Source organism: Muscardinus avellanarius (genome assembly GCF_963383645.1).
Source record: "Muscardinus avellanarius genome assembly, chromosome: 15".
NCBI lineage: Eukaryota > Metazoa > Chordata > Mammalia > Rodentia > Gliridae > Muscardinus > Muscardinus avellanarius.
The window spans coordinates 83,522,250-83,536,807 of NC_137801.1; the positions used below are offsets into that span (position 1 = coordinate 83,522,250).

At 43.0% G+C, this 14,558-nt stretch overlaps 1 protein-coding gene across 2 annotated transcripts in view; it reads right to left on the bottom strand.

The window, feature by feature from the left end:
- The window catches only part of TMEM182 (transmembrane protein 182), a gene marked incomplete at both ends in the record, with an annotated part of 52,734 nt that overhangs the window by 5,627 nt on the left and 32,549 nt on the right, over positions 1–14,558 (bottom strand). Inside the window, one exon of one of the 2 annotated variants that reach the window (XM_080712093.1) lies at positions 13,556–13,693. The exons of the other annotated variant lie outside the window; for it this stretch is intronic. Coding sequence (XP_080568219.1) covers positions 13,556–13,693 — 138 coding nt within the window. The remainder of the gene's footprint in view (positions 1–13,555; positions 13,694–14,558) is intronic. 2 annotated transcript variants of the gene reach the window in all.

Below are 14,558 nucleotides of genomic sequence, written 5' to 3' on the forward strand. Positions count from 1 at the left end.
CGTTTGACTGGAATCAAATATATCAGTGTGAAATCATGGTTTTTGAACGATCGATAGATAGATAGATGATAGAATTTTTAGCAGAAACAGAAAATATTGCTAACATTTAGGTAGTAATTTGTTTGTGATAGATGATAGAATTTTTAGCAGAAAAAGAAAATATTGCTAACATTTAGGTAGTCATTTGTTTGTGATAGATAGATGATAGAATTTTTAGCAGAAACAGAAAATATTGCTAACATTTAGGTAGCAATTTGTTTTTAGGTAACATTATACCGAAATTTGGTCATATATTTTGAAAGCACAAATTTATTTACAATTAAATTTTATGATACCTAGGTGTTTGTTTGTTTTTTTTGTAGTCTACTAAAAAAAAAAAGGTCATGAAATAGCTCATTGGAGACCGAATCCAAACATGGGCTCACATTCATGAAGATTTAAAATCATAATAAAGCCATGAATAAAATAATTGAGTGACATTAAAGAACACACCGAACCTTATCTGGCGAATGTGTAATTTTGCAAGGATTATCCAGACAAAGTTAAAAAATCTTCCCTTTAAATGTCATGAATTCAATTTGGAAAGTGTTTTGTATTTTTTTAAACAACGGGCATAGAAAATTTGGTCAAAAGTTGATATTAGAATGCAGTTGTTGATATTAAACACTATGGAAATCATCACAGTTTGGAAATAAGAACACACAAATTTCCCCAAGGCCAGTCAGACACCAAGAAGCAAAACTGCACATTCTTACTATTTCACAAAAACAAGAACAGAAAAAAAGGTGTATACTCTGAGGTTTTGGGGGGTTTTTTTTTGTTTGTTTGTTTGTTTTTTACTATATCATGAAAACTAGATTTCAAAACACATCCCTACCAGGGGAAATTAGACATAGAAATGAAAATTTTCTTTTTTTTTTAAAAAAAAAAGGCAAATTGTCAAACTTGTATATTCCTATCTAGTAGTACATATACATGATTGTTTTTAAAAGAGAAGGTATTTTGAAGTTACTTAAAAATTTTAAACTCGATCTTGAACCAATGAGACATAACCCAAGCTCCTCTAAATGTGCTTTAATTTGAGTCATAGGCAGCAACAGGCTACTTGGGGAGGGGTCATAAATTCAAGACAATTCTTTTACCTCTTTTAGTTATGCTTCTAAACAAGTACAGTGGCAACTCATTTCAAATTTAAACAGGCAATGAAAGGCCATCATATCCTGTAATCAAAAATGCATTATGAAGGAAGTTAAAGTTAAAAGACATTTTGAATCATAAAAATTGTCTTTCTCTCCCTGGAGACAGGGCAGGACCCAGCCAGGGCTTCTGCACAGAACAAGGAGGTGAAAATCGGGAACTTGGAGGGGGGGACGACGGCATCAGCTCACTCGTGAGGCTATTTTCAGAAGATGGAAATGAGACCTGCGGTGGTTAATTGTCTACCAAGGTCAAATGTTTAGCCCTTGGCACATCTCAGACCAGAGCTCTGAGAGCAGGTGCTCCATATGCAGCTAAAGATGTTCCCTAATGCCCACCGGGAAGGAAAACATTCCAACAATGCAAGGGACGAGAGGACTGCTCTAGGTGGAGCTGTCTGGAAGGCTGGGAGGAGTTTGCTAAGCACAGAAATAAAGAAAAAATCTGGGGCATGAAGACAGTAAGGATAGTAGCATTTGTGGCGAGCCATTAGCCAAGATGAACAAAAAGGAGACTTGATGGGCTACATGTTTATCATCATCTTCTAAGAGGAAAAATAGCAACGCACAAAGGAAGATACCATGGATGCCTTCTTTGGATCTGCTCGTTGGAACACTGGATGACGTAATTGCCAATCTCCCCGCAAGGGATCATCTTCCTATTGACATTCAGTAAGCTAACCCGTTCTTAATATTTAAAGGTATATTAAGCTCTAGTAGTTCAAAGGTTTTGCTAATAATATGCTTTCCCGGTATATTATTTGTCTTCCTTATTCTTTTCATTGATGTGTACTTTATAGAGAGGAAAATGTACAGATCTCTAGTGTACAATTTAAAAAGTATTGACAGACATAAACACCAGTGTGGCCATGACCCACTAAAAATAGAATATGTTCCTTACTCTGAGAGGTTTCTATGCCCGTTCGTTCCCAGCCCCACCAAAGCACCCTGCATAGGGCTTAGCTTTGCCCCTAGGGGACAGTGTCAGTGAAATCCTAAGGGCAGGCTGTTGGTTGATTTTTGGCTGTTTTTACTCAGCATAATGACTATTTTTTTAATCTATGTTGTTGATGTGTTAGCAGTTCGTTACCTTTTATTACTGAGTAGTATTCCATTGTGTGAGCACACCGAAACTTGTTCTTCTAGTCATCTACTGAGGGCATTAGAGCTGTTTCTCAGTGTGGGCTATTATGAATTAAACTGCTATGCCCACATTGCTTGTCAATGTTCTAACAGATACACAGAGATCTGAAGTAATGGATGGCATTTTGCCAGACAAATGGTTTTCTAAAAGATGGCCATAAAGCTGTAATGGGACACTGAGATATACCAAACTGATTAAACATCACTGGGTGCTATTGATTCTGAAGGTCCTCCCTTCCCTCCACACAGAGGACCTAGAGCTGCCCTGCCCCTCCCACTGAAGACACAGTTCTTAAAAACAAAAAACTAGCTGTCTTTCCTCGAGCATCAGTTTCGTAAACAGCACTTTCCACAGTCTGGAGTGCGTAAACTTTCCAACTGCCTGAGGCACAAGGGCTATTGTGTAACTGGTTGGTTTTAGTCTCTTCCTTCTTTTTAAGCTTTCACTGCACAGCACTGAAACATGTAAAAACTACCTATCAATTAATTATGAGGTTTCACTGTAAAACACACACCTGTAAACTGGCCTCGAGTCTGGAACCAGAGCACCACACACCCTTGCAGCCAATTTCATGGGACTCCTTTGAAAGGAGAGGTGGGTCTCTGGCATCTATTTATTTATTTTGCAGCTCTAACAAGTCTAACAAGTAAATTAAAAAATCAGTAGGAAATGGAGCAGAAAAGAAAAAGCGATGTGCCTGGGACACATTGGAGAACCCCAAATGGAAGTCTTCCCCCTTCTCCTTCCCCAACCTTTAAATAGATTTTGTATCGGTATGTTCTTATCAGCATTACCAAGGCAAAGGGGTAGCAACTTATTTTTTAGCCTGGTGGCTCCTCTTAGACTCCAGGGCATCAAAACACCATCAATGAGAGATCAAACGTACAAACAAGGAGAGGGGGAGCTCAGCTCCTGGGTAAGGACTGGCAGGCTGGCGAGCTCGCCTCCTGGGCTGGACACGCAGGGCCCCATCACTGGGACCCACTGGGATCACTGGATCGAAGCCCTGCATTCGCCAAAGACTCCCCCAACCAGACTCTGGATGACCTCGGCACATGAGGTCCTGCCGTCGTCCCCTCATATCTGTGGTTTTGCTTCCTGTGGTTTGAGCCACTCAAGGTCGACTGCAATCCAAACACATTACATGGGAAATTCTAGAAGTAAGTAATTCACAAGTTTTAAATACCCCTTATTTCGTATATTGTTCTGCTTGGTTTTATTAGAAATTATGCTCTGCTTTCTTAGTAGCTATTGTTGTTCATTTCTTACTGTGCTCAACCCATTAAGCCCCCAAGTTTTTGAGGTTTTTGGTTGGTACTGGGGTTCCTGGAAGCCCTTCCACCTCCGGCCTACACTCCCAGACCCATTTTTTTATATTTTTATTTGGAAACAGGGTCTCTTAAACCAGCACGGCTGGCTTCGAACCTGCGCGATCCTCCTGTCTCTGCTTCCCAATCACGGGGATTACAAGCGTGCGCCACCACGCCCAGCCCAAGCTTTTAATTCTGTGAATATTTCAGTGAAATTGATACAGGTGGATTAAAATAGGTTGAAAAGAAGAAGCTAGAGCTTATATGTTATTCTTAACTTATATTAATTAATATCATTATAGCATACCTATATTGTTATATAAGTATCTATTATAGGCTACACTTAGGTATTCCACATTTGGGATTATTTGAAAAAATGGGTTAACTTATAAAGTAAACTTTATTATAAAGATATATGCATAGGAAAAAAAACATAGCGTATCTAGGATTCGGTGCTATACACAGTTTCAGGCTTTCATTTGGGGTCCTGAAATGTAAGGGTGAACTTTGGTATGTATAGAAGGTCAGTTCACTTATGTGTGTATTTTAAAAGTATAGAGCATCCGTGTATTAAATATCGACACTTTAAAGTGCCACAATAAGCCAGGCATGGTGGGCACGCTTGTAATCCCCGTGCTTGGGAGGCGGAGACAGGAGGATCGCGCAGGTTTGAAGCCAGCCGCACTGGCTTAGGAGACCCTGTTTAAAAAAAAAAAAAATGAGGTCTGGGAGTGTAGCCCAGAGGTAGAAGGGCTTCCAGGAGCCCCAGTACCACCAAATAAATAAATAAATAAATAAATAAATAAATAAATACCACAATATTTACAAACCTTTGCATGTGCTAGAAACCGTAAAATTTATAGCGCTAGAGGCCTTTCTCAGCTCCTGTGAAGCCTGGTGTGTCATGCTAATAGAGGAAAGACAGGAACTCGCACAGGTGGGCTTGCCCCGCAGCTCCATCCCAGAGTCAGGCCCCTGCACCTGCCTTTCTACATGTTAGACAAAGAGAAAAGGGAAGTCTTCCAATCCTACACTTTCTAAAGCATGATACTTGCCATTATATTATAATATACTTTAAAATAATCTCATAAATATTGCACTCATTAAGGAAGGAGACAATTTTTCCTGGGAAAATAAGCTAGATGTTCTTAAAAGTAATTTAGACTGTTTTATAATTCATTCTTTTTTCTTTACATGAGTAGGTGCTGTTTCCTCTAATAATACATTTATGCTCATCATTACGTAGCATATTTCAGAAAGTGTAAGGCGACTAGTGCATCATGACAAGTATTTTTTTTATTTTTTATTGGTGCATTATATTCATACATCATATTGGGGTAAAAATAAAAACTTGTGTGTACATACATGCACACATCACTGGTTTAACCCTTACCCAAATATTCCTGGCTCAGATCCTTTCTTCATTCTCTCAGAAGTTGTCTTTCACTGATTTCTCGCCAATTTTCCAAGACAGCCTTAACTCCTCACAGGGTCATGATATTACGATCACTCCTATCTGATTTTCCAGTTTTCACTGCCACACACACATCATTATTTTAATCTCCAAATACATTAATTGCCTCTTTTATTTTCTGAGCACATGCTTTTCTCTAGCCACCAAATCCGCAGGATGCCTATTAGATTTTCCAATGATTGATGACTGTCTCGGGTTGGGATGATAAATCTCAGCATTAAACATCGGTATACTCAGTACTCTGTACTCTACTGACAAACAGTTACTAACAGAGAATGAGCATGGGGTTTTTCCATCTGTACAAGTAATTAGGATTTAATCTGTAATGCTAAGAAAGTACTGAGTTTCCAGATATGGTTTAAGGGCCCAAATCCAGATTTGGACCACCCTGGATCAACTCCCACCTCAAAAGTTTAGTGATAGGCCGGGCGTGGTGGCGCACGCTTGTAATCCCCGCGCTTGGGAGGCAGAGATAGGAGGATCGCGCAGGTTCGAAGCCAGCCGCGCGCGCTGGCTTAGGAGACCCTGTTTCCAAATAAAAATGTAAAAATAGGTCTGGGAGTATAGCCCGGAGGTAGAAGGGCTTCCAGGAACCCCAGTACCACCAAAAAAAAAAAAAAAAAGCCGGGTGTGGTGGCGCACGCTTGTAATCCCAGCATTCGGGAGGCTGAGACCTGGAAGATCCCAGTTCGCGGACAGCCTCAGCTACTTAGTGAGGCCCTCTGCAACTCAGTGAGACCCGGTTTCAAAATAAAGAATAAAAAATAGGGCAGGGGGTGTAGCTCTGAAGGTCAAATGCCCCTGGGTTCCATCCCCAGACCCGCAAAAAAAAAAAAAAAAAAAAAAAGTTTAGTGATAGGAAACTTTGCATTTTACTGGGCAAACTTAACCAAGTCTCTTACTTCTCCATCTCAGTGCCTTCGTTGGGAAAGGAGAGAGAATGCAAACACCCACATCAGAAAGTAGTCATGAGGAATAAAATGAGATACGTTTGCAGTGTACTTGGGACATATTAACACCTGAGAGCCCTGGCTATTTCTATTACTATCAGAATTATTATTAAGCTTTGGCATAAGCTCCCACTACTGGCTAGAAAAATATTACTCTCTGAAATCTTATAAAGCATCAGAGATTCTCACGTGACTGGGCTCCTTCAGTATTGGCCAAGAGCAAAAGAACCAGCTGACAATGGTGCCTTTGGTCTCATTCAGAGACTGCCTGGGAGAAGACGCAGTGCTCACGCTCATGTCTTACTAGAGCTCTCCACAAGGTGGCACCAGGCACCCCACAGTCTAAGTACTAAAGGCTGAACAGAAGAGGTATCCATTGCAAGGAATTGTCTGCCAAAGGGCCCGTTCCAGCAAACCACCTGTCCCTCCCACCCGCCCTTCAGTTACAGGAAGCGAGAAATATTTCTAGAACAAGAGCCTAGAATAGGTCAATATGGTCTTTTACATGAGTCTACACATGCTGTGCGTCTAGATATATGTACAAGAAAGTGTAAAGGAAAAGTCTCATAAAAATTATAAATGTAATTTTAAAAATCCCAAACAACCTTCTTCAGCCACACTACTTATTATTTTTTTTATCAAAGTGACTATCTGGAGGAAGGCATGGAAATGAAAGGGAGTGTTCTACGAAAAAATTAAATTCCTTCCTGCACTGAGTACCTAGTAGATGTTTATAATCCATGTACTGTGGAAAAGGAGGATAAAACAAAGGGCACTCAGACTATCCTCCCACAGCGACAAGTCCCGGGTCCAGACGGGACGCGCTATTTATAGGCCAGCAATAACCTTGTCATCTTACACATCTGAAAATCCCCTGAAATGAATAAAGATTAATCATACCCCATAATAATGGCATGGGAGAGAAAGTATTCTCTTGCCAGGCTTTGGCTGTAGATCTCAGGCAAACAGCACATTTTTAAGAAGGCGGGTGTGGGGAGGGGGTTCAGGGAAACGTATTTGTTCCAATTTGAAGTTGAGAGTTGTCCAGAAAATGTCCATCACACTTCCTATGTAAGGGGCCTCTTGCTGCTTAGATTTTTCTGGACAGGAGCTAGACCACGACAGACCCAGAACATCTCCAAAAAGAAAACACGAGAGCCAGGTGACAACAGGGACTCCTGGACCACGACAGCCCCCCTGGAAAGTCACTCTTAACTCCATCTTAACTGCCTGAGAAGCCCCAGCTCACTGGACAGGACTTGAAGTTCAGACTCTCCCTCTGGGGCCTCGTCTCCACTCTAGGGTGCTATGTACCATACCATACGAACACCCTACTTGAGACAGGCTCTGAGGACCTGTCAGACACATCTCAACTAAAAAGCAATGTGGTGGGAATAAAGTTTCACAGAAGAAGAACCTGAAGGAGACAAGTAGCAACTTTTTAAAGTGCTTTTACTAGGAAACACTCCTAGCGGCCCTTCCCGATTTAATACCGAGCAAGGCTGACTTCCTCTAGCACTTGACGTTTATATAAAATATCGGAGCAAGGAGGTTGGGAAATCCACGTGAAGCCGGGAAACAAAGCCTGCCCACATCATCATGGTGTCAGTATCTAGACAACGGTTTTTCTAGACAAGTCCCTAAATATGACTGCTCATGGCCCAGCAGGATGGTACAGAATGGGCCCTTCTAGAAACCTAAGGACGACTAAGGCGTTTACTCTCCTCTTGGGGAGCAGCTTCCATAAAATCCAAACAGCGTTCTCTGTGCCACCAAAATGCGGCTGTGAATTCTCCCACAGGAAGCACATCTGGCTGGTGGATCAATCAAGGACAAATAGTTTATATCAAGTGCTTCCTGTTCTTTACACCGTCACCTTCAGCACACCAGAACTCGGAGGAAACGGTGAAGTCCTGGCAATGGGGACATATTCTGCTCCCCGCGGGGATGTCAGGCTACTGACTTTGCTGGAAGCCCGCCTCTTGCACCCTAGCAAAGATGCGGCAGGTGGCTGTTGACAGCCTGGGGCTTTCAGGATGGAGACGCGTGGGCAGCAGGTGCGGCAGATGTGTACACCCCGAGGCCACCAGCGATCTCTTCTCATCCCTCCTGCACTGCGGGGAGGCTCAACCCGCCTCCACTCCCTGTCCCCCTGCTTTGACCGGTGCCACTTCTGCTCTGCTCTGCTCTGCTTGACCGGTGCACTTCTGCTCTGGACTTCTGCTCTGTCTGGAGCAATATGTGAGGAGCCGGGTGTGACCTGAATGTCTCTGCCAGGCCTTCGCTCCGTCAAACGTATGCCTCTACCATCGTGTATCCCAGGAAGATTTTTTTTAAAAAAAGATTTTAAAAAGATTTTTTTTTAAGAAAAAAAACTTTGTTATAAAAGAAAATGGGGGGGGGGGAATGACCTCCAGACCAGGTCCACTGGTCTCGAAGAGCTATTTTTCTCAGATTAAGGGGGAAAATACCTTTTGCATTCTATGGCCATCATAGATTCCTTGGCTCGTATAGAAATTAATATGGTTGGCTACTGAGCTATTGCAATGGCCCCAACCTTTTGGAAGAAATGAGCTGAAATAACTACAAGTCCCACTTACTCCTGAGTCCGCCTTGCCTGCTGGAGGGGGGAACTGCTTTATTCCCTTTGCGTCCACTGACTTTCCCTACGCGGGGTTTTCAGGCTGGCCTGCATGACTTACACAAAACATCTCTGGAGCAGGAAGGAACAGGGTGAGCCACAGAACATAGAACTTCCTGCGTGGCTCAGGATTGATAGGACTTGTGCTAGTATGTTGCTCATGATTCCTGCTCAGTAATGGTAACCCCAGAAACAGCTGCTCTGGGTGGGGCAGAGTGGGGAAGGGGGAGTGCCCGCCCTCAGGTCAAGAAAGGGGGTAGAGCAAGCAGGCACATGCAGGTGGCCAACCAGGACTATACCACCATCGGCATCCAAAGAGCAAAGCTGCACAGCAAGAGAATTCTCCATTTTCACAGATGCTTCCGGTGCCTGAAACAGGTGCTGGCTGCATCCTTTGACACAGAGATATGGAGTCCTCGCACCAACCCAAGAGGCTAGCAAGGGATGTGGCTGAGACTCAGAAGCCTCAGGCTCCAGCTCCCAGGTGGAAGGCCCTGTCTGCCTCTGTGGGCAGCACAGTCCTCCGAGGGTACCAGCCAGGGCAAGGCAAAGGTGGCAGAGCAGGGTCTCCACCCTGATATGGGGGCAATGGGAATGTCTGGCTTTGGCCATCAGTGCCCTGGAGGGCCCACGCCATGTCACAGGCCCTTGCGCACACTTTAATGTCCTCCTCCCTGGAAGCCATTACCGTGTTGATGTCGCTTTCTGTTGGTATTGAATTAGGGTTGTTCGGCTGTATGTTGATTTTCTCAGTACAACCCAAATGTCTGGACTGCCTTTCCCACCCATTCTAAAGCCTCCCACAGCTTTACACTTATGTCTAATGGCCAATAAAGGGCAAACCCCCCACCTTGGCAAGAGAAGACACGTGTCACCCCCTGTGTGTCAGAGATTCTGTGCGAGTCCACATTGAAACACATCCTAACAGTTGTTCAGGCTTGCAGAGGCATGCGATGACGCACTCCTGACACACACTGCCCACTTTGTCCAGAACTGACCTTGCTCAGGAAACACGTGGCCTGGCCGGCCGGAGGAGGACTCTGCCCAAGCACAGGGCATGACGGCACCTGTCCTCCAAGCCTGGCTCTGAGCCCGATGGCACAGCACAGGGGAAAACCACGGGCCCCTCCCTGGCTCCACCCGACAGCTGTGCCTTCACCCTCCCTCCGCCGAGCATGGAATGCCCCAAAACAGTCTTCTGGCTGATGCCAAAGGGTCTTTCTATGTGCACACACCCTGTGGTGGCCATTTGGAATTTGGCGATGCCCTTCCCTAAAGCCATCTGCCCAAATAAAGAGTGTCCAGTCCTGTCTGTGGCATTGATGGAGAAGCCGCCCAAGCTGCACCTGTTCTCATGCCCGGTGGAGTCCAGCTCTGGCCCAGGGCAGGCACAGACACCCAGGTGGGGATACTGAGAAGAGCTTTTGGGATACGTGGCACAGGGAGAGGGATCTCTTAATTTTGAAAATATAAACTCTTACCAAAGAAAGCACGAGTAATTTGGTTTGATTTGGCTTAGTAAATGACTATATGCATGGTTCTGTGTTAAATGTGGCAACAGCAAAGAAGTAAAAACCAAACGAACAAACTCGGCTGGCTCACAAACCTAGCTCACGGGCTCGATTTTTCCCCTTGTCTTTTCATAGGACAGCATCTAAGTTTCTTTTTTTTGGGGGGGGGTACTGGGGGTGGAACCCAGAGGCTTTCTACCTCCGGGCTATGCTCCCAGACCTTTTTAATATTTTATTTGTAAACAGGGTCTTGCTAAGTTGCTGAAAGCCTCACTAAGTAGCTGAGGCTGGCTTCAAACCTGTGCATTCCTCCTGTCTCAGCCTCCCAAGCGCGGGGATTACAAGCGTGCGCCACCACGCCTGGCTCAGCATCTAAGTTTCTGTCTTTGATTTTGAAAAGATAAGTGGCCACATTTTCAGGGATCAGTAATAAGCCGCAGTTGGAGTGTTTTTATAATTTCTTTGCTAATAAGTGTTTTTAAGGATGGTCTGTTGGCTTCATAACAGCTTTAAAAGATGGCGGGTTTTGGTAGAAATTGCTAATGGGTAGCCAACTTCAGTGAACCCCAAGTACATTGACTTTTGCTACCCCAAATGATAAAATGAATAGTAATATTTTATCTTATGCAACAGGATATCTCTCTCTCTCTCTCTCTCTCTCTCTCTCTCTCTCTCTCTCTCTGTCTCTCTCTCTCTCTCTGTCTCTCTCTCTCTCTCTCTCTCTCTCTCTCTCTCTCTCTCTCTCTCTGTTCTTGTAAAACAAAAGACCATACATAAACAATACAGAACTGTGCCAGCAAGGAAATTAAGAGTCAAATGGAAAGAAGTCTTCTCATCAGTATGTAGTTTAGTGGCTTTCAGAGTTGGCTACCAGAACTCTCTGTGAGCCCCCAAGCTCCTAGGCTTTTGCATGAAGTACTGAAGTCCCAAGGAAGGAAACCCTCTGCACATACGCAGCAGAAGATTCATTGAAGAAAGCAAGCCGACCTGACCTGCGTGTGGTTATATGAGTATGTAGCAAATGCTCTAACTGCCTCCAGAGTTCTCGGTCAAACCTAATTCTTTGGATCTACTACTTTCTAAGTGAAAAGTTGACCAAAAACGACTTTTCAAAAATACTAAATACATGCACACTACATATACATACACATACACATACACACACACACACACACACACACACACACACATACAAATTTCTAATAAAAATCACACCTAGGATCAAAGCATTTGAAACAGTTGTGCTGCTCACAGTGTGTTAGTATTCATGACTGCTGTTATAGGCTCCTTCATTGATACAATGAGAATTTTAAAGAGCAGGCTGGGAAGGAGGCTCAGTGGCAAGTGCTCCCCTAGCACGCGTGAAGCCCTGACTGTGGTCCTGAGCACACCTCCTTTCCAAAAGTAAACAATAACAAAATATCCTTCAAGGAAGAAAGCAAGGGATAAGAAGAAAACATATTTACACATTTTGTCAGAGCACTATTATTTGGGGGAAGACTATAGAAATATATGCACCTTAATTAGAACTTTGAATGAGACAAGGGTAGGATATGGTTTAGGAAAATAAAAGTATTTGGCTAAGAAGATGCTGCTAAGGAACATAATGAGTTTTATTTCATGGAGTTATGAATTAAACCAGAGAGATTAGAAATGAGGGGATCTCTGTGAAAGAAGCCAGACGTGAAGATCACAGACTTCGTGTTCCCATTTATGTGAAATATCTAGAGTAAGCAAACCCACGGTGACAGAAGGTGTATCAGTGGTTTCTCAGGACCGGTAGAAAGGGGAGGAGGGGTTCTTTCTACTGTGATGAAAATACTCTGAAACGAGGTGGTGGTGATGTGTGCACAAGTCTGCGAATGTCCTAAAAGAAACACCGAGTTACACACTTCAAAATGGGAAATCGCATGGTACGTAAATTAAGTTGTACGGTATGTAAATTATATCCCAATCAAAGTAAAAATAAAGGGTTATTAAAAAGCTACAAAACTCTAGTGAGTAAGTACCATGAGAGAAAAAAAATGTTGAGATAAAGGAAAAAAGAAAGAACCAGCTAAACAGGGCTCTTCTCAGAGTGGCTTTTTGAGCTTTTTTTAATAGAAGATTCATATCCAATGATTCTTTTTATTTCTTCTGAAGAATAAAACACCATACACAGCAAGGAGCTTTGCTAACAGGTCGTTGATTGAATTATGACAATCAGAAGCATGATTTTTTGCACTGATTATAAAAACAGAAAAGCTGCCCGTTGGCTTCTGTCCTGACCTGTCTCTACAATCTCTGTAGAAATGCTCGGCCCTTCTGACCTACAGCCACACAGGCAGGGGCAGCTTGGTCTCGGTCATACTGAAGCACCTCTACTTTCCTAGAATTGCTACCTTGACAAATACCCACCTTCTGCTTATATTTTTATGATAGTTTTCTGCCTGTTACTTCCTAATTCAATAAAAAGGTCTATAATTCCCCACACTTGCCTGTTCAATTCCTTTTCTATTTGTACTATGATTTTTGTAAGAGGAATTAAAAGACTCATTGGAAAGCTGACTATAATAAAGGCAGGTTTTTACCCAGAAGATCATATGCTTAGATACGGCAAGTGAACCCCAATTAAGAAAACTGAATGGCGATAATGTTTTCTTAACCTATGATAAATCATGAGGCTATGTTTTCCAAAAATGTCAAGAAGCTATGTTTTAAGAGTATACAAAAAATGTCACCTATATCCTGACATATTACAGAAAGAAATGTTGTGAACCCTGTCTGTCTGTCTATCTGTCTGTCTGTCTGTTTGTTGTAGTGGTGGCGGTGGTAATGGTGGTAATACCAGGAATAGAACCCAGGGGCATTCTGACTCCAAAATATATCCCCAGGGGTAATTTATATTTTATTTTAAAACAAGGTTTTCCTAAGTTGCTGAAGCTGGCCCGCAATCCTGTCTCAGACTCACAGGTACTGGGATTACAAGCCTGTGTCATCACACTCGGCTGTGATCTCTGATTTACGGAATGAAATTAATAGAGAAAGAGAAACTGCAAGGCTCTTACTGACCTCAGCTCAGGCTCTCCCCTCTATGGCTCACTGATCTCTTCCATATAATGGCAATACAGAGGGCAAGGATGGTCATGGTAGTTAAGTGTGTTGGCACAAAATGGAAAGTCTCTGGAGAGCATCAGACACATAGTGAGCGCTTGAGAATGACTGAATATGAACACTGTTGTTTTACTATCACGAGAAGGCTAGAATGGAGACCTACATCTAGAAATGGAAATGACAGAGATACAGAGAGACGCCACAGCTGGAGATCACGCCCTTCCCAGGGCACATACCTGCAGCAAGGTAGGAGCCTCCCCCGGCTTTGTAGAGAAGGTGGCTGGCGAAGGGGGCTGCGCAGATGATCAGGAAGCTCGCAGTCAGGACGGCGATTACCCCCAAGAGCATCAGGACTGCCCAGAAGCCGCGGTAAACTGGAGACCCCAGAGAAGAGAGGAAAGACAAAACACACTTAGATGGTGGACACGGCAGAGTCACACAGGGCAGTTGTCTTGGCTCTTTGTCTTTCTAGCCTCAGTCAAGGCACTGGCAGGGGCAATCTCAGACCCATCTTACCCAGAGCTTCTTACAGAATGACCATGAACTCAGTGATGTCGCTGTTGGTGACCATCGATAACTCCTCATGCTTGGAATTTACAAGGCTCACACACTTAATTGACTACAGGACCTCTATTTTCTGACCAGATCTTTCACTTTAAAAGTGGGAACACTTAAAAGTTCTAGATCTACACCAAGTTCTCTTGAGTCAGTATCCAGTTTGTACCTACACAGAGGTGTTTTACACCTAGTGTAAAAAATGCACATTATTTACAAACATTGCCTCAGATATACCCCTATTTATACAACAGTGATCCTTTGAGAGCTGATTAGTAATCACCCCAAATCCTTAACAAAAACATACACTGTTATTTAGATCAGAGCTCAATAGAGAAATGCTCTAAGGCAATAAAAATGGACATGAAGGCCATAAAAAGATTTTTTACAGTTATGTTTTCCAAGAAAAACATGAATATTATATCAGATACACTTAAGCCACGGTATGTTCTGTTAATACTTATACTCAGAAAGAGTCAAAGTGAGGAGTTGTAGAGCCATAGTCAATCACATGCACGGCTAAATTAATGGGATGTGGCTCGTGATAAATGGGTTTGGGTTTGGTGGTGTATGGTAATCAAATGAAAAATAATTCTAATGATCTTTCTTGAGCTGGGTAATTACCAATCTATGAAACAAATTCATCATTTCCCTCAGGTGAAAACACTACGACCAATTCTTGTT